Source organism: Staurois parvus, unplaced genomic scaffold (genome assembly GCF_062004578.1).
Source record: "Staurois parvus isolate SC_StPar_1 unplaced genomic scaffold, SC_StPar_1.0 ptg000420l, whole genome shotgun sequence".
NCBI classification, from domain to species: Eukaryota; Metazoa; Chordata; class Amphibia; order Anura; family Ranidae; genus Staurois; species Staurois parvus.
The window spans coordinates 1,240,863-1,260,514 of record NW_028318216.1 but is presented as its reverse complement, the minus strand read 5'-3'; the positions used below and the strand labels follow the sequence as shown (position 1 = coordinate 1,260,514).

The following is a 19,652-nucleotide window of genomic DNA, read 5'->3' as shown; positions in this document are numbered from 1 at the left end:
ACCGTCTGTTCTGTAGGGCTATATGCAGAATTTCTAACACCCCCTTATGCTTACCCGAGCCTGACCTTGATGTGCATGACAGCAGTGTCTTGATGTGCATGACAGCAGTGTCTCCCATCTCTCTCATTGGACAGAGGCAGCAGCAGAAGCCATTAGCTCCTGCCAGTCATAGCCAGTGATAGGGGAGCATGGGAGGGCAGGGTAGAGTACAGAACTGGCTCAGGAGCGAGCATGCATGAGGCCCCCTATAGTACTGGCTGTACCATTGCACAGAGCAGGTAGCATGTGCCTACAAAGAGCATGTTGAGGAAATCGATTTTAAAGGGTGTTAATTCTAGGTCTACATTCTATGTATGTGTGCAGTGTATACAGCAAGTAAGCTAGTGTTCTATTACACAATCCCTCACAACAGCACACCGTGGAATTTTTCTTAATGTACCCGGAGTTTTTCAAAATCCTAGCAATGCCCCCAATATTAATGCAGCCTGTCATGGGGAAAAATAGTGATTAGACATCCCAGCTGATCACCCTTTACTCATCAGGCTCGCTCATGAAAAAAAGCCTACAGTTATAAGAAGGACTCCGATGTCAAATACATGACATCTGTTTATGTGCTGATCTGATACAGGAGGGGGATCAGTCTTGATTCCCTGCTGAGAATGGAGGGAGTCCATGTGAAAGGGAACATTAACGTGCTGTAACATCAAACAGCAACCACACTACTAAAAACACAAATAAGGGGCTAGCTAGGGCTTATCAGACACTTTGCAATATGTTATTTATCTTGTATCATATTTTGAAGTCTAAAGGGAGCAAATATTTGCTGGAGTATTTAGAATGGCAACAATATGCAACATCACAACAAAACTGCTGCAAAATATTTAATTACGTCTCAAGAATGCCATCTAGTGGAAATTTTGACTACAGTAGGCATAATGCAGACTGCAGAAGACATCTAATATAAATGTAGTAAAAGGGATTATGGTAGGGATTATTGTAGCATACTCAGATTTACAGAACACATTTCAACTTGAATACATTTGAAAATATGAGGATTCATTATTATTGCACAGCTCGCAATGAAAAAAAAAAAAAAAAAAAAAAAAAAAAAAGTGTGATTCCCCCCACCCCACCCCCCAAAATCCATGCCAGACCCTTACTAAAGCATCATCAGTCCAGGCAGGACAGGAAGGAGGAAGGGGTGGGTAATCATGCAGCCCACACTCTCTGAAACCATACCAGACCACATGCCCTCAACATGCCAGGGGGAAAACCCTTATCCATTCACATTAGGGGGGCAGTATCTGGGGGTCCCCTGATTATTAAAGGGGGTCTTTCAGATTCCGATGAGCCCCCCAAAAGCCTCACAATCACCACGCTAAGGCTGGGGCGAGGAAGAGAATGTGGGGACAAAAATGTTTTGCCAGGAAAGTCCAATTCACACATACCTTAAGACAATTTTAACATTTGTAAAAAATCTTTTTTTTTTTCCTAGAAAATAAAAAAAAAAATTTAAGCAGAGGCCCTAGAAAATAAAATTATGGATGATGCAATTTTTCATTTCACATGGTAGTTGCGCAGCAATTTTTTCAAACAAATTTTTGGGAACAAAAAACACTTTAATGAATTTTAGTGGACACAAACCATATAAAATACCCTAAACAAATCATATTCTGTAATAACAAAATATATGTGCAGCGCTTTGTAAATAAAGTGATAATCCTCAAAGTCCATAAGTAAAAAGTCCTTTTTGCAACCACCATGTGAGTTGAATTGCCCAAGAAAAAAATCACCACGTGACTGTCAAAATATCTCCAGAAGTGCCGTGCTCCCCCTTCAGGTGTGCACTCACCAAAATGTATTTGCCTCCCACTCTCATGGTTGACAAATACGCTTTTGTTTAAATATATATTCTTCCAGAGAAAGATGTTCTTTCACATGTATCGATTCCTCCTGAGAATGGTTCCAACACTCCAAAATTATTCAAATAAATATAGGAGTGCGGCGCTAATGAATATATATATATGTCTCAGATGATCTAAAACACAATATGATGTATAAGCAAAAGATCAGTGCATCAAAATAAACCAAATAATAAATAATGTCCAAATAAAATGAAATAAAATGAACGCAGGATCTTGCATAAAGGATAAAAGAACCAGGATCCAACGGTAAAAATGCGCACTCACCGGACGCGCTATGGATGCGCACCTTCATCATCTGGGAGACGATGGATAGCCATCCAGGAACAAGTGATCTCTGTGTAATGGACAATTTCAAATCCAGGAATCCCTTTAGAAATTGGATGACTAATGAGTGAGGAACTCCCTCCGGTGGTGAAGATCGGTAATTCCTGAAATATGTTAGCTCCAAATGGGAGCCAAAAAATCTCTCATAGTGTAGTAAGTAAAATGTATTTATTCAAAAATAAGTATCATAAAAGCAAGGCAGAAACACTGTGACAGTCAAACATGAAAAAACTGAAGTGTAACTGACCCAAAAGTAAAATGGCCGCCGGGCCTCCTCGTGGCTCCAGGCGGCTAGATGTCACGCTCTGCTGGCTCCTCCTAAGGCCTTTCGTGCTCCAGCACATCAGAGGGGAGGCCTGAGACATATATATATTCATTAGCGCCGCACTCCTATATTTATTTGTGTATTATGAGGGTTTAACTGTGATTACCTTTGAGTGCATTGGCTGCTGCTGAGAGAGCGCTCACTTTCATATTTCACTCCAAAATTATTGCCTCTGATAATGACTCTCCATATCGCATAAAAGAAAAGAAATAGAGACCCGACATGGTGCAGTACCATTTAAATCTCTGCCCAGAGAAACTCACTTACAAAAACATGGTATAAAACAAGCCCAAAGACATAATATATCCTCATGTAATGGTAATGAGAGGGAAGACCGCACAACGCTCACCACTGCCGGTCCTTGCTCTCGGACAGTCCCGCATCACTTCCAGTTCTCGCTCAGCCATGCTGACGCGTTTCGTCACTTCCGGACTTATTCATAGGGAGTGGCTAAGTGATGTGGCGTCACGCTTTTATAGCGTGCACAGTAAACTCATGATAATCTTGGTTGATTTAGATTCGGCATTGCCATAAGCATTGTACGCCTCTAACCTGGCGGAAGTCACCCACCACGGCTACATATTTTAAGGGCAGACGGAATCAAATCCAAATAATCGATGTATGTATATACATAATGCTAATCTATTGCTAGATGCAAATACGATGACATACATCATTGGGCCTTTACATTAATATTTATAAACCTATTACACAACCACAAATGATTAATTCAATAGAGATTTGACCAATAAAAAAAAAAAAATTATATATATTACATCAGCCAATAATACCTAAATAGTGCTCCATCTACTCCCAAAGGGACTAATGCAAACTACAATCCTCCTAGTAATGTGATTAGCAACAAAGTAATATAAAGGGACAGGGATGTTCCTCAGACTCACAAAACAACCATATTTCCTGAGAAAGCAAGGAGGTGGACATCCTCCTGACAATTTTAAAGAACCCTATTCCCCCAAATGGAGGAACGTAGGGTACACAGTAAGGCAACCTTATTACACCCAGAACCACTATCAGGTCCCCACCGATAATATATTTCAACCATTTGAGGATTATAGAGAAGATTCCGACACCTCTTATTATTCAGCACCCTCTACTGGAGGGAGGGGGGGAATCTATGAGGGGACATTCTGCCCAGTTTTTTCCCAATGGGACAGGGGAGGGGCTATCATATAGAAAGAACAAGAGGGTGTAGAGCATAGAGGAGGGTCCAGCGCAAAAAACGGAGAATGGAATAAAGGATGCAGGAATATATAATTTAAGCAGTACATTTTAAATTTAGGTTTAAAAATGTGCCCCTAAAAAACAAAACCAAAAAAAACACCTATTAATGAATTCAACGTTTATATAGACTTACATAAATATATGGCAATTAAATCTTAAAAAATATTTTCTTATTAATCTGATAATTAATATTGACAAACAACCCCAAGAGGGTAAATGTTTGGATATTGGTCTCCATCATAAACCTACATTTATTCCCCCAAATGTGGCTAATCAATGTATAGATGTATTTAAAAATTTGGTCATTAGGGATTTGTAATCAATTAATCCAATGAATCACATTAATGCCCCACATATTGAGGGGATAAAAGATTTAGAAGAAAGGACATTATAATTAGACCTGCGGACAAAGGAGGTGGTGTAATTTTTGGACAAATCCTTCTATATGCAACAGTTCAAAATTATTGCCTCTGATAATGACTCCCCATTCAATATAGTTTTTGAGTGTTGGAACCATTCTCAGGAGGAATCGATACATGTGAAAGAGCATCTTTCTCTGGAAGAATGTATATTTAAACAAAAGCGTATTTTCCCAACCATGAAAGTGGGAGGAAAATAAATTTGGTGAGTGCACACCTGAAGGGGGAGCACGGCACTTTGAGATATTCTTTGACAGTCACGTGGTGATTTTTTCTTGGGCAATTCAACTCACATGGTGATTGCTAAAGGACTTTATGGACTTTTGATTATCACATTTACAGAGCGCTGCACATATATTTTGTTGTTACAGAATATGATTTATTATAATTTTTCACAGTTGGAAAGTAGCGACTTAATATTGGTGTTGTATTACATATATGAATCTTTAGAGTGCAGTTTGTATCCAGAAAGGTCACATTCCTCTTTTGACCTGGAGATATGGTGTTTTGTATAGATAATACTAGAAAAGCTACAATTTCTGGGGAAATTGTGAAGTGTTCTTGCCTCCACCAGTAGTCTACAACTGGAGTGGTCGCAGTTTAGAAATTGCCTTTCAAATTTGAGGTGGCTAGAGTGCAGTTTCAATGAATGACAATGGGCGGCGTGACTTGCAAACAAATTGTCATATTGTGAAAACTATCAGGACTATGGCTTAGCCGTGGACATTTTTTAGTGGCAGCAGGGATAGCTGAACATTTTGAAATAAGATTTGTGTAGGTGGGCTTGAAAATGAGGGAGTGATGGCAGTTTAGATTTCATGTCCTGATTTTTCAGCTCACACTCTAGTTTTGAACATTCCGCCATTCATTCCTATGGGACCAATTTCACCACAAAAACGCAGATATTTCGTGAACGATTCACCATATTACTGTCTATGTAGTGTAAAAACTGTGGGAGGAGTTAGGGTGGTAAATTTGGCTAGAATAATAATATATATGTGAGATAATAGAAAGTGGTATTGCCATGCAAGAACACTTAATAAATACTCATTTCTTGGTAAAACATAAGATTTTACGCTGAGTAAATAGATAGCAAACATGTCACACTTTAAAATTGTGTACGTCCGTGTAATGGAAACAAACTACAGTATTTTAAATTATCTATAGACACTTAAAAGTGTTTACAGGTTACCAGTAAGAATTACACAATAGGTCTGGCCTTAGAATCTCCTATCTGACCGGGGAGCCCAGTAGAGATGCAATCAGCAGCATCGGCTCCCCTGGGCACAGTGAGGAACTGAAGTTGTTCCTGCCACTGTGTGACATCAGAAACAGGAAGAAACAAGGATTTTGTCACGTCGGGTTTCGTGGCAGCTGGATCTCCTTCCACCACCAGTAAAAAGTAATCCAGTGACTGCATTGCCACTCAGATGATTATTTTACTTAAAAGAACCGCCTGCTTGGGGGGGGGGGGGGGGGGGAACCCCCACACGATACGTCATGGATGGTTGTAGCCTCAACCATGACCCCGGAGAGAGGGTCTCTATCTATATCTCATTTCATAAAATTGGGAGATATGTATATGTTCAAAATTTAAAATAAGGGGGTTGTGTAGCATATATGATTGAGTGCCCAAACTTATGCTAGCCATGCCTTGGTATTTCAAAAATAAAAAAATGTGGTTTTTTGCTTTTGGGTCTAAGTGCTGCTAGCATTTTTACATGTGCACGTCATATAGAATAAAACTGCATCAATTATGGGTAGCCATCAGTAAAGTAGAATGTAAATAAGCTTCACCAGTCCAACTCTAACCTCTACAGCAATTTATTTTTTGCACACATGTATAAATCTAGGATTTTTTTACTATAAAAATTAGTTATAGCCTCCAGAACACATTTTATGAAAGGAGAGGCCTTGTAGAATTAAGAGATGGTTACAATTTTTTAGGTTCTAAAAAAAAAAAAAAAAAAAAAAAAAAAAAAAAAAAACAAACAAAAAACTATGGTACCCATAAATCTCCATCAGGGACAATAAACACGCTAACTGCTCATCAGTTTAGAGTTAACAATTAATTATTGATCTCACCCTGCGCATGCTTTTCTGGTGAGTGCAGTACAATAGGATTCAAGTTTAATTATTCTGTTTTTTAAAAAAAAAAAAATTTTAGTTTTAATTTTTTTTAATTAGCTCCCATGTAACAGCAATAGGCAGGTTACAGGTACCCTCTATGGAGACATCAGAGGTCTATTATACCCCAAATGTCTCCCCTGCCCTCCAAGAGCAGCTATACAAGTACAAATCTTGATTGATCTGCTTACCAAGGCCACATATCCTCTATAGCATTAAGTTTTTGGCTTTGATTTTCTCAGTCAGTCAGTCAGTCAGTCAATCTTGTCATGTTTGTGTTCGAGCCAAAAAAACCCCTATGATTACCAACAGTGAACAGACAGCCCAGAGAGAGCAGAAGATATTTCATGCATGAGGTTTTGCAAAACCATGTTATGTGCCTACTGTGGCAGATTATGCGATTGATGGCATCTGATAACAGTCACATGATCTGGTTTGAGCACATCTGTGATAGGAGATTGCTCAGTTCTAATTAAAGACACTCGTGAAACAATTCCATCACCAGGGACAAAGAGAATTTGTGAAATAAACGCAGACCATAAAAATAGGATAAAAAGGGAAAGATAAAACAATATGTAAACATGTCATCCAGTGCGGTTACTACTTACCAGCAATAGGCTTAATGGCCATTCTGAAATGCCTGGCAAAAAGGGGGAAAAACAAAAAAAAAAAAAAAAAAAACACAACTTTAATTATTTTTCATTTATGCCTGCCTCATTGGTTTTATTACACACTGACAATTTATGAACTTGACACATCTAAAAAGTGACAGACTGTGCTGGAACCATTTGGTGGCAATGCAGAGTTAGAAATATAATAAAGTAACTCCAGCTTTCAGTTCTCACCAATTAATCTGCTACAGTTTTTACTAATGCCATGGTTTCATTATTAGTCTCTGTTGTCCTCAACCTCTTTTGCCTGCAAAGTAACCCTCAATTTTAGTTGGGGAAGTCTGATATTCGTTTTAAAATAAATAGCAGAAAAGTTTCCATCAATGGAAACAAGGTGTAAGCTCTGACCACATATTCCAACCCCTTTGTCTCTTTCCCTCTGTGTAGCATGCTTAATCACTTTACAGCCACTGAATGTGCACACGTGACTCTTGCTGGAATTGATTATATGTCAAGGGAAGAAAAAAAAAAAAAAACCCCAACCCCCACACACACTAAAGTGTACATAAATGCCATCAATGAACATCTTAGTCACTCCCTTTTGGTCCTTTAAATATACCATTGAAAGCTTTTTATTATATCTGTTCAGTAGGTGCAAAAACATTAGCTGGTTATCCAGCCAGAAAACGAGTGAGCCGACAACTTCCTGTACTTTTCCACCTCTGGATTCTAACAGTGTTGTTCCCTGCCATCTCCGTGGACTGCAACCCCCCCCCCCCCCCCCATCATGGATAGGTGGGGAGGTGTTATGTGGTGCCAAGCATGGTTGTCACCCTTGTACAGGGAGTTATTAGCAAGGATTACCAGGTTAAAATAATGAAAAAAAAAGTGAAAAAAGATAACTAATGCAGCCATCTTAAGGCCAGTAAGTTGCAATACTATCCAGGGGTGGACTGACAACTCATGGAGCCCCCGGGCAATAGGGGATCATGGGGTCCCTGTGTCCTCGCCCACACCCAAAAAAGCCTATGAAAAAGCAAAAAAAAAAAAAAAAAAAAAAATTAGTACCAGGGGCATCTCATGGGGCCCCCTACTGACCCCGGGCAGTGCCTGAGTGCTCGAATGGTCAGTCCGCCCCTGATACTATCAATTATTGGAAGTATAGAAAGGTTCATATTGATCGGCCAGAAATTTCTTCTTTGGATGGCAGCACCAGCCAGCTTTGTCATAACTGCCTGCTGGACTCCAGACCAACACTCATTTTATGCAAATGAAAAACACACAAAAAAAAAAAAAAGAAAAAAGAAAAAGAAGAACCGGCCTAGTGCATGGTTTAAAAATATTTATTGCAAGAATAAAAAAAAGTAGGTATACTCACAATGGACATATAAAACATAGGCATATCACAATGAACAAAGGTGTTCAATCCATATAGCATCTGAGTCCACCAACTGCTGACGCATTTCGAGGACTCTGAGGAAGAGGCTGAGTCCTCGAAACGCGTCAGAGGTTGGTGGACTCAGATGCTATATGGATTGAACACCTTTGTTCATTGTGATATGCCTATGTTTTATATGTCCATTGTGAGTATGATACCTACTTTTTTTATTCTTTCAATAAATATTTTTAAACGATAATGCACCAGGCCGGTGTGCCCTCTGTTTTTTCATTTGCATTTAGTGACTTGGACTACCCCGGTCCGTTAAGGGCAGCAAGCAGTGCATATTCCAGAACATTGACATTGTCAGTCTAGCCTCTGCTGAGTCCAACCCCAACGCAGGAGTAAAGTATCTTGCTGTGTTTGATTCAACACTCATTTCAGTCTCTGTTCTACTTCACTGTGTGAGTGAAGCACAACTTCTGTTGTCTCAGCAGCTCTTTCACTGCTCTGTTGCTCAAGCACCAGATCAGGACCCGGCTCTCCTTTATAAGGAAGCAGTGACCTGCTCCAACACTGAATTGTCTTGGGGGGAGGGGGGGGGGGCGGGGAGAATACATTTGAATGAGCCACCACAAGATTTACATATGAGGCTGCTTTCACACTGATCTGTTGTTTTTTTCCCCACTTTAGTGTAAAAAAAAACAACAAAAAAACAACACACACACACACACACACACACACACCTAAAATGCAGTAATGTATGGCAAGAACACAAACTCTGCATTTTTGCTGCAGATCAGTATGAAAGTAGCCTAAATTAGCTGCTTCAGCTGTGGTATCCATCAGCAACTGGGTACAAATCTCATTCGTGAATCCCTTTATTATCCTATAGGTTTGTGTCAGGGATCGCAGGGCTCACCGCGGCGCACGGGCCTGCGCAGATTGCCTAGGCGCACCAATGTGCAGGCACTAGGACCTGGGCGCCTGCAATTGCGGCCGCGCATGCCTGGTACCAATGACGGTGCAGGGTGTGCTATTTAAACTAGCCAGGCGGTGTTCAGATTGCTGCAAGGTCTAGTTCCTGTGTATTGGTTTCTGAAGTGAAGTTCCTAGTTGCCGACCCTGCCTGCCCTGATTCTGGTTGACAGTCTCCTGCTCTGATCCCTGGCTCGTCCCTGACTACTCCTCAGCCTACCCCTATGTTGTTGGACCTCCTGTTGCTGAACCTTGGCTCGTGACCCCGTTTACTCTTCGCCTACTGCTCTGTACCGATCTGCCTCCACAGTTACCGACCCGGCTTGCCTGACCACGCATACTCCTGACTGTCATCCATCCATCCCGCACAGGTCCAGGACCTGTCAACCTCTTCACGTCAGGCTCACCCCTGGCACATACCCTCAGCGGTACCCCTCTACCACAGTTGGGTGCACTCAGGGACCGCGACCTGGTCTCAGTCTTGCGCCAAGTCCATCCCCACCATCAGGGGCTCTGGTGAAATGGCAGACTGGGGCTGAGACTCCGCATCATGGGGAATCCCGTTCTGTGGGTCACTAGAGATCCTGCCGGACGGTGCATGACAGTTTGTGTAATGTCCATTTTGTATCTGAAGGCTCCAGGTGATGGTAGGTAAATGGTAACTGTTGAGGTGAAATTGTCCATAGAGAGTATTGGTAAATGGGTCAATATACTATATAGAGCACTGTGTAATATATTGCTGCCAACAGATATACAATATGCCTGGCTGTTGCACCTGAGAGAAGAAATGCATAGAAAATAGAACAAAAAAGGCAACATTACCCTTAGTTTAATACATACCAGTGCACCACTCTTGTGAATCTGTAAGAAACCCAGGTATCCAGGGAACATGCCTGCTGCCCTCCACAGGCCCATTGGGTCTTCAGTTTTAACCATAAACGGCATTCCACCTTGAAGATCTCTAAAAGGTTTAGCATTTAAGTCAGTAGGGCCCATAAAACCACACCTCATAGGAATTGAGCCCAAGTATCTTTCAGGGGATTCTAGGTCTGGAACATCTTCTATTTTCTAAAGAGGAAAATAGAACATGAAATTAGACAGCCAACAATAAAAACATATTTTCACGCATCCAGCAATTAATTTCTTCAGTCTGTACATTATTATAATAATACAATACAGGACTTGTATAGCACCCACAGTTTGTACAGCACTTTACAATATAAAGGGAGACAGTACAATCAAAACAAGAGGATTAAGAGGAACCTACTCATAAGAGTGTACAATCTAATAGGGTAGGGCAAGTGGTACAAAAAGTTATAACTTTGGGGGATGAACTGATGGAAGTGACAAATGTCTAGTTGGAGGCGTGATAAACTTCCTTGAAGGGATGGGTTTTCAGGATAGCCAGACAGATTGAGGTAGCAAGTTCCAGAAGATGGAAGAGGCTCTGGTAAAGTCCTGGAGACAAGCATGAGAGGAGGAGACAAGGGTGCTTGAAAGCTGGAGGTCATGAGAGGAGCAGAGAGGACAGTTTGGGTGATATTTGGGGACAAGATTGGTGATGTAGCTTGTGGCAGAGTTGTGGATGGCTTTGTATGTTGTGGTTAGTATTTTGAATGTAATTCGCTGGTTAATCGGAAGCCAGTGGAGGGATTGGCAGAGAGGGGTGGTAGACACTGAGCAGTTGGTAAGGTAGATTATCATGGCAGCAGCATTCATGATAGACTTGTAGCAATCATGCCCACAGAGATGGACGCAGTTCAACCATTTTGGCTCCAACCTCCATCTTGGCAAAGGATCATCCATCTTGTACAAACATATCTCCCCCTACCTCTCTGAGAGTCACAGTGACATTTGGTCGGTGTGTGTGTTGGAAGTGTCATAGGCAGGCCAGGGCACAGCAGGTAGCTCCGAGCTATAAACCATCTCTGAGTTGGGTGCCGGGCTGGCTGGGAAGCTGAGCAATCTGGCACCTCGTAAAAAGATAACCCAAGCCTTCCCCCCGAGTTCAAAGACATGCCAGAGGAGTAAGAAACTTTTAAAATCCATTTTTCCCCTATGTCTCATATCTTGGAATATGAGAGACTTACATAAAATTCAGGCGTATCTTCAGATTGCTCACGATCAGACAAATAGTTTGATAGGTCACACTCCCTGACTGGAATACCTAGGAAAGCAGAAAATTACATCTCTTGAACTCTTCAAGTATGTATTTCATATCTAACCATTCCTCAGATGTGTCTGCATATTAATCTACCCACAGGTAGAATGGTTTTTGTGCCTAGGAAAAGTTATGAGCCAAAATATGAGCTAAGAGAGATTTTGGTTCTAGTTTGGGTCTCTGCCCAGACAATCCCTCCCCAAATGAGGCATTGGTATTTGGCTTCAGAGACATCCCCTGTTGGGGGACTACAAAATAGGCTGTCAGGCCTAAGAGTGGAAGTTGAAGAATTCTCTCGTTTAACATCAGAACCAACTTGGGAGCCCTTTTGCTCTGAAACTTGATCTGCTTAACCCAAGGCTGATTGGCAAGTACTTTAACCCTTTAACCTCCTGTTACCTCTTTGCTGTGCTGTTCTCTGTATATTTATATATATTGGTTACATCTTTTTTCTGTAAATATCTTTATTGCACCCTTTTAACCTTTTAGTAATAAATCTCTTTCTGAAAGTGTTGAACTGTTTCTATAGCTCGTTAATGCAACTTGCAAATTCCTGCCTCTAAAAGAGCGCTACTGTGTTTGTTTAACCCTCTGTATAACCTGTCTGTGGTGACAGTGCTATACAGACGATCATCAACACTGTTATTGCAGAGTTTCCTCTCTGTACAAAAAGGAGGTGGTGGCAGTGTAAAGAGTTAATTGCTTAATTAACCTGACCCAGTAACAATTGCATTTTGGCTGCCGATACGACTTGTGGTCCATTAGCCAGAAAATCAATGTGCAGGGTGCAGCTGGGTGTGGCATTGTTACACACGTGACATCGCGGTTTCAGATTGGCTAGTCCTTCGGTCACGAGTTTGGTGAGAAGGTCAGGGGTCTGACGCACGATCGTCACAAGACTGAAGAGGGGACAGCCTATGGAGAGGTAGGCCTATGAGAAGGGAGTTGCAATAGTCAAGGCGAGAGATTACAAGGGAGTGAACAAGTTGCTTGGTGGTTTCATTGGTAAAAAGGGGCACATTTTTAGAGATGTTAAGGAGGTGAAGTCTACAAGCTTTTGACAGCGATTGGATTTTGAGCCGAAAGGATAGGTCAGAGTCTAGGATTACACCTATTACCCTGGCTTGAGGGGAGGGATTGACCGTTGTATTATTGATCTTGATGGAAAAGTCATGTAGGAGTGAATATTATCAGCTCTGTTTTAGAGAGATTTAGTTTAAGGAAGTGGTGCAAAATCCATGCTGATGTCAGGTAGTAATGCGAGAGGAGACTGAAGGAGTGAGGCGAGGAGTATAGAGATAGATTTGGGTGCCGGCATAGAGGTGGCATTTGAAGCCATGGGAGGTTATCAGGTGACCAAGAGAAGGTGTAGATGGAGAAGAGAAGGGGTCCAAGAACAGAGCCTTAAGGAACCCCAACAGAAAGAGGAAGAGACAGTTATAGGCAATACTGTGACAGGTAGGTGAACCAGGATAGAGCTGAATCTCGGAGACCCAAGCTGTGGACTTTATTGGGAAAGAGCGGGTTGTCAACAGTATCAAAGGCTGCAGAGAGGTCTAGTAGTAAGAATATGGGAGTAGTGGCCATTGGTAAATAGTTGGTGCATTTTAGTAGGGCAGTTTCTGTGGAGTGCTGCGAGTGAAAGCTAGATTGTAAGGGGTCAAGAAGGTTGTTTTCAGTGAGGTAGGAGCAAAGACAGTTGTCGACAAAGCATTCTAAAAGCTACTACTAAAAGCTACCCAGTACCATTAGAAAAAAAAAAGAAAAAAAAAAAAAAGAAGGGGGAGAAGAAATGTTGTTAGGCTATTTTCTGTTCTGCTTTTCATTGATCTAAAATGGAAAAAAAAAAAAAAATAAATTCCACATTTTGCCAATAGATGGTGCCAAGTATCATAGGAATGTTCTAGGATTGTTGGTAACATCTATTGGCCAAAGGTGGTATTTTCGGTTTTACAAACAACATTCACCTAGCATAGGAAATAGCCTAACCTTATTTTTTTCTGCCTCCCCCACAGACAACAGGCACTTTTACTGGGCAAATTGCTGTGAACTTTTTTTTTCTTTTTAGAAATCTCCTAGGTGTTGAGTCAGCTCATTATAAGCCATATACAAAATGTAAACTTACTTCAAAACCTCCAGTTTCCACCAGGATATCATGAAGAAGTCTTATGTATTCTGTGGCTGCTTTCAGTGTATCCACTTTGCTAGGTTTTCGGTCTTTAGGGATGAGAGGCACAATGGTCTTCAGCTTTGAAAATCCACTATTGATATTTCTGATCTGTTAATAAAATGTTCATTAAGGTTAAGAAGACTGGACCAGAACGCCAGGCCAGCAGATGAATACATATACCAAAGATTTGTTATTTTGTTCATCTAATCTTGTGATATACACAAACAGTGCTAGACTGCAAATCGTGGCAGGGGATACTTGTCCCGGTTTAGTCTTTTTATTTATTTTAGGTTTATTCAATTCAGTTTTGACAGAAGCCAATTATCCTACCAGCATGTCTTGGAGGAAACCCACGTAAGCACGAGAATATGAAAACTGTATCACTTCATGGCTGTTCACCAAATTATGAATCATCACTTGTCCAGAGAGTAAGGAGATAATCCAGGAATCAAGATGAAATAAGATTTATTGTTGATTTTATTAGCTGTACAGCAAGACACAGAAGCGTCATCCCACCATTTGGCACTTCTGCCTTGCTTCTCCCACAGCTTAAAGATGGTGAAGCCAGACTGTCATTCATATCCCACACATCGAAGACAACCCTGCCCTTCCCGTTACAGTTGTGCCACTGCTTTCTGCTTACGTCAATGACTGTAGTGGTTAGTGAAGGAGATGAGGGATAGGCTACTGATTTTTGTAGTATTTGCACATTAACAGCACTTTTTGGTCTGTACATTAGTGGGAAAGGAAAAGTGCATTTTAGTCGATGGTGCTGCATTTCTGCTGATGGTGCAGATTACAAAGATACAACTATGATCACATGTTAGGGGACCGTAATGATTTGCTTCAAGGACTATCAAGAAAATTTAATAAAATGGGACATTTTAGCACATTATGAAAGACCTTAAAATGAAGCCACCCAGTGGCGTGCGGTCACTGCTGACGAACTTCCATCTAAATCAGGTCTTCCTTTCATGTTTGCAAGCTCTGGCCTTCTGACGACGTCACCGTCTGCACGTAGAGAGCAGTTGTATGCATTTGTAGCCAGGTGCTGGACTACAGAAACATGAAGGAGTAATTTCCCTCTACTCAACCAGTTTACTTTCACTTTGCACTGAGATACTGATGTTAAGAAGCCCATGGACTTCAATGCAGGGCGCTTGGAATCCTGGGGAGGTGTAGTCTAAAACTGAAGCCATGTTATACAGGAACTGACTTTCAGAACTAGAGATTCAAAAACCAGTGTTTTTGTGTGTACTTTCACTAACAGATGTGCTGGATTTTATCCCCTACTTTTTCTTCTTTAGGGAAAAAAAATCCAGCACATGTCTACTTACAAGATAGAGCTCTGCCTTATTTACATAATTTACATTATTTCCAGCCCCCACTTATCGAACTGTGCCATGTCTAATCACAGCACAACAGTGTTTCCAGCGGTGTGCACGCGTGCCCCCTAAACTGGAAGTGCTGGATCATGTACTAGGTATGTGATCCGGCGCAGGAGAGCCACTTTGCCAGTAAATGGTTAAAGTTACGGTCAGTGATTTCTCATGGTATTGTGTGAGTTGTGCAATCAAACTAGTGTGTCATGGAAGTTGAGGTCTTTGAGAAGGTTGAGGCCAAGAACAGAGGACCCAGCTTAACCAGCGGCAATTTCAGGGATAGTGCTACACACTCATCAAGTTTGCCGACATTGACCACCCTTTCTGCCACTCCTCTAGTTATAGACATTGTACTAAAGCTTCCATAAAAAAAAAATATATATCTATGAATGGAGGAGGCAGACCTTTCATTCACCCACCCATCCTCTTGCCACAGCATGCATTTATTGCATGGAAGCTATAGTACAGTTTCTAGGAGTATAGGAGGTGGACAGTTATAGCTGGCACTCTTGATGTGTGGCAGGCGCAGCACCTTTTGGTGCCTAGTGCGCTGTGGCATTAGAAAAATTATGCAGTTGCTGTTTCTTTGTTTGATTAGACTGACTTTACTCTGTAATTCCTCCAATGCCGCTCTATGGATGCAGTAGGTTTAAAGAGCACACCGAATACTTTAGTTAACTTCTTTAATAACTTCAATCTTCTTCATATAACACTGCTTACAATGGCTTGTTTTGTTTATTTTACAGTGACTTATTTCTTTCATATTACAGTGGTTTGATTCGATAACGAATCTATCGAGATAAGCTCTGTATATTTCGATAGATTTGTTAGAGTCGGTAACTTCGGTGGAACTACAAGTCAACACATATAAATTTTACATACAGATCTACTTGCACTGCTAAACAGAGGAACACACAAGTGCATTAAATACTTATTTGGCCTTCTCGGTTTCCATTAAGCTTCTCTGACTGGAACTCGTCTGTTTCCTCTTCTGTCTGGTGAGCATGTGTCTCTAGAAAAATCTAGCAGGGAGTTTTACACAGGTATAAAATGTGAAACTGGCTGGGATTGGTTAAGGCTCTGTACAGTGTGAGGCTGTCTGTGATTGGCTCACCTATATACTAACTCTTAAAGGCATATTTTCCTTTTCTGCTTCTGCTAACACAATGAATATATAAATGTCATAACATTCAAAGACATAAATTACAGCAATGATTCTGCTTTTGGCTTTAACATATGCACATATATACTGTACTGAGGTTATTGGCAGGTTTGGTATACACATATATGTGAATCATTAGCAACCTAGGACTGGTCTTAGCTGGCCAGCTACAATGAGTACGTGACAGCTCCCTCAACTATTAACCCCTGTAGCACCAGAGGATTACAATTTTTTTTTTCTCACTAAACTTAAGCTTTAAAAAAAAAAAAAAAAGGAAAGTATTAAAAGGAAGTAAACTGTGCAGAAATAAAAATTAGCAATTAAACTTTTAGGTGGCACTTTTACAGAGCATTGTCTAGAAGGGCATTTGCAGTCACACATGATATACTTATCTAGAGTGATTGGAGACGACTGCTCACCCGCTCCCTTTCCTTGGCATTGGCTGCCTGTCTCCTTTCCAGAATATCCTGAAAATTCTCAATACACAGGTAGTGTCCAGATGAGTGCCTCTTCATCTTGTTGATGGAGGACTGGTTTGGTAGGTAGTCATAGTGTTCCTTCAAGACATCTCCCAGCAGTTCCGGAGGAGGAGTAATGCACAGTGCAGGAAGGTCACTTTTCCTGGTGTTATAAGTGGCTTGCTGCTTTGAATCGAATAAAAGTTAATAAAATACTTTTCATATTAAATTATCCTAAATTCCACTCTATTCACTTTTTCATGCATGTATGAGAAAATGTCTTAGAAAATAGTGGGTTGTATAGTAGAGTTACAATATAAAAAGGAATAGTCTGGTAGCACAAATACTCCACTTGAGTCAATGAAACCATCTGAAGCAGCAGTTCAGGCACAGAAATATGAGCACATTTAAAAAAGGACAAGTTCACTTTATTAAAAAACAAAACAAAAAAAACACATGCACATTTTTTTTTTTTTTTGCAGGTCTGCAATGTCAGGGTCTTGCAGACTGTCAGTACACGGTACACATTAAGTACAAGATATCAGTTACAAAGGCATTCATTCACAGGATAAATTGAATGATGCGACTGTGTGGGTGAAGCCTCGCACGGCCATGTTAGTTTCAAATTGTGCCAGCGGGTGTGGGTAGAAGAACCCCTGCTCGCTGTCACATGTTCCAAAAGGTGAACTTATCCTTTAATTGTATACTACTATGGTGCGAAATATTTAATGGCAATTTTGGTGTCATAGGTTTGCAAATTGTCATAATATTGGCAATAAAAATACCAGTATTGAATGGTTAGGGAACATTAGGTTTTACAGACCTGGGCAAACTGTGGCCTGTCCAGCCCACCATGTCTCCACTGTCAGCATGTCTCTTGGAGCCTGTCAGCTTCCTCACTGAGCTCAACGGGAGAGTTCGACAAATGGTACCATTTCTCAAACTCTGCACCCAAAGTTAAAAATGCAGCGACTGCGAAGCAAAGCATCATGGTTGCAGCATGCGAACAGCCCTCTCCAGCTGTTCTTTAATCATTCCAATGGGGGGTGGTTTAAACTAGCTCGCCTTCCTTTTTTTAACCGCTCCTCATCTGAAAGAGACTTATTTCATAAGTAGTTATACCTAGTATGCCAAGCGTCAGGTGTGTGTTTTTCTAAATGTGTACTTGCAGATCATCCCAAAATTAATAATGAGCAGAATCAAAGAGTAACCCCACTTTTGTTGATAGAAAATAAAAATCCCCTCTGGGTGATCTATGTACATTGCAAGGATTTTAACACATGCGTTTGACACGTTTTTGCAGCATTTTGTGTTTTTTTTTCTCTTGTTGCTAGGCAAATAAAAACGCAAAATGCAGCAAAAACACACTACATGCTTTTCTGCAGTGTCTCCATTGAAGTCTATAGAAGCAAAAATGCAACTTTTTGGATTTAAAAAAAGTCCTTGACCCTTTCCAAAAAAATGCACCGGGTGAAAACATGGAGATGTGAACGTGTCCCATAGAAATTCATGTTAAATGGATTGTTGTCCATTTCTGCAAAATGCTTAGGTGTGAACCTAGGGTTAGACATGGTTTCCCTGTAGAACCATCGGATCAGAACTTAGGTTTTTGTTGCAGGGGGGATGCCAAAAATCTGACTTGTATCTTAGTTCAGACTTCTGGGAAAAAATCAGTAAGCCAATCACTCAAGCAGAAAATGACATTTTCAGGGAGCTTTCTGTACACCATCTGTGTACAAAATGCCTCCAAGTAGCCGTATCGCATTTTACAGAAAATTACAGTACTGCAGATTGAAAGGGAAAGCTACTTTTTATAACATCAATTTACAATATGAATTGTGTCACAATTGTATACGCTATATTGTCCTTTTATTTGCTCATTTGTTTCCCCCATGAAGTTTGGCCCTCCTTAATTCCAGTTTCTCAAGTGGCCCCTTCAGAAAACATTTCCCACTCCACTCATTTCCCATTGTATGTAAAGCACAAAAAAAAAAAAAAAAAAAAAAAAAAAAAAAAAGACTGTCCTCCAATTCCACATTGCAAACTATTCTAAACAATTTCAAGCTGCCTATAGAGTAGTGCAAACCTGGTCCAAAGAAACGTAAATATTTTTTAGGGTGCACTGTGTGAATGGGAAAACAAAAATGGGGGGAGGGTTCGCAAATTTGACTGTAGAGGTAGAAATCCATTTTAATGTTCTTTACAATCATCTAATGATAGCTTCACATGCTTGATATGGTTTCATTCCTGTACATGAGCACCTAGACTGACCCCCAAAAAATATACAGAACAAAACACCCTCCACACATTTGTTTTTGTATGCCAAGGCTTGGATGGTGCCATTTCATCTACAGTACACTGCTGAATCATAGATTTTATAGCAAGCCACTCTTGTCTATAATACTCTGTTCATGAATATTTGCATACTATGCATCTAAATAAACATTCCATGCGGACAGATTTTGCTTATCTAAAATCAGGACTAGAGATGAGCGAATCGAACTTGGCGAAGTGGAATTCGTTTCGAATATTAGGAAAATTTCGAATCCGAAAATTAGCAGACTTCGGATGCGCGAATTGAAATTTTTCCAAAAATGGCGGCGACATGTGCGGCGACGGAGCGGGGATCTCTGGGAAGGCGCGCAGACAAGGCGCGCTGACCCATAATGCATTCATTCATGACATGTGATTGCATTAGCCAGTCAGCAGCCAGCCAGCACTGTGTAATGGTCGAGCTATAAATTGCGGCCATTTTAGAATTCTCCATTAGCCTCCAGTCATTCAAGAGAGACAGACCACCTGTCTGTATTGAGGGACAGAGTTAGGGACACAGAACAGTTACTCAGGGACAGACACAGAACTGTTACTCAGGGACAGACACAGAACTGTTACTCAGGGACAGACACAGAACTGTTACTCAGGGACACAGAATCGTTGAATTAAAGAGTATGTCAGACAAGACGCAGAGGAGGCAATGCGAGCAGACGTGG

The 19,652-nt window shown here is 40.9% G+C and overlaps 1 protein-coding gene across 1 annotated transcript in view; it reads right to left on the bottom strand.

The window, feature by feature from the left end:
* FIGLA (folliculogenesis specific bHLH transcription factor) overlaps window positions 1–19,652 on the bottom strand; it is a 28,847-nt gene that overhangs the window by 4,950 nt on the left and 4,245 nt on the right. Inside the window, exons 2-5 of the mRNA XM_089687156.1 lie at window positions 16,624–16,845; window positions 13,616–13,768; window positions 10,170–10,397; window positions 6,971–7,002 (exon numbers count right to left, since the gene is read on the bottom strand). Coding sequence (XP_089543282.1) covers window positions 6,982–7,002; window positions 10,170–10,397; window positions 13,616–13,768; window positions 16,624–16,845 — 624 coding nt within the window. The 3' untranslated portion in view covers window positions 6,971–6,981. The remainder of the gene's footprint in view (window positions 1–6,970; window positions 7,003–10,169; window positions 10,398–13,615; window positions 13,769–16,623; window positions 16,846–19,652) is intronic.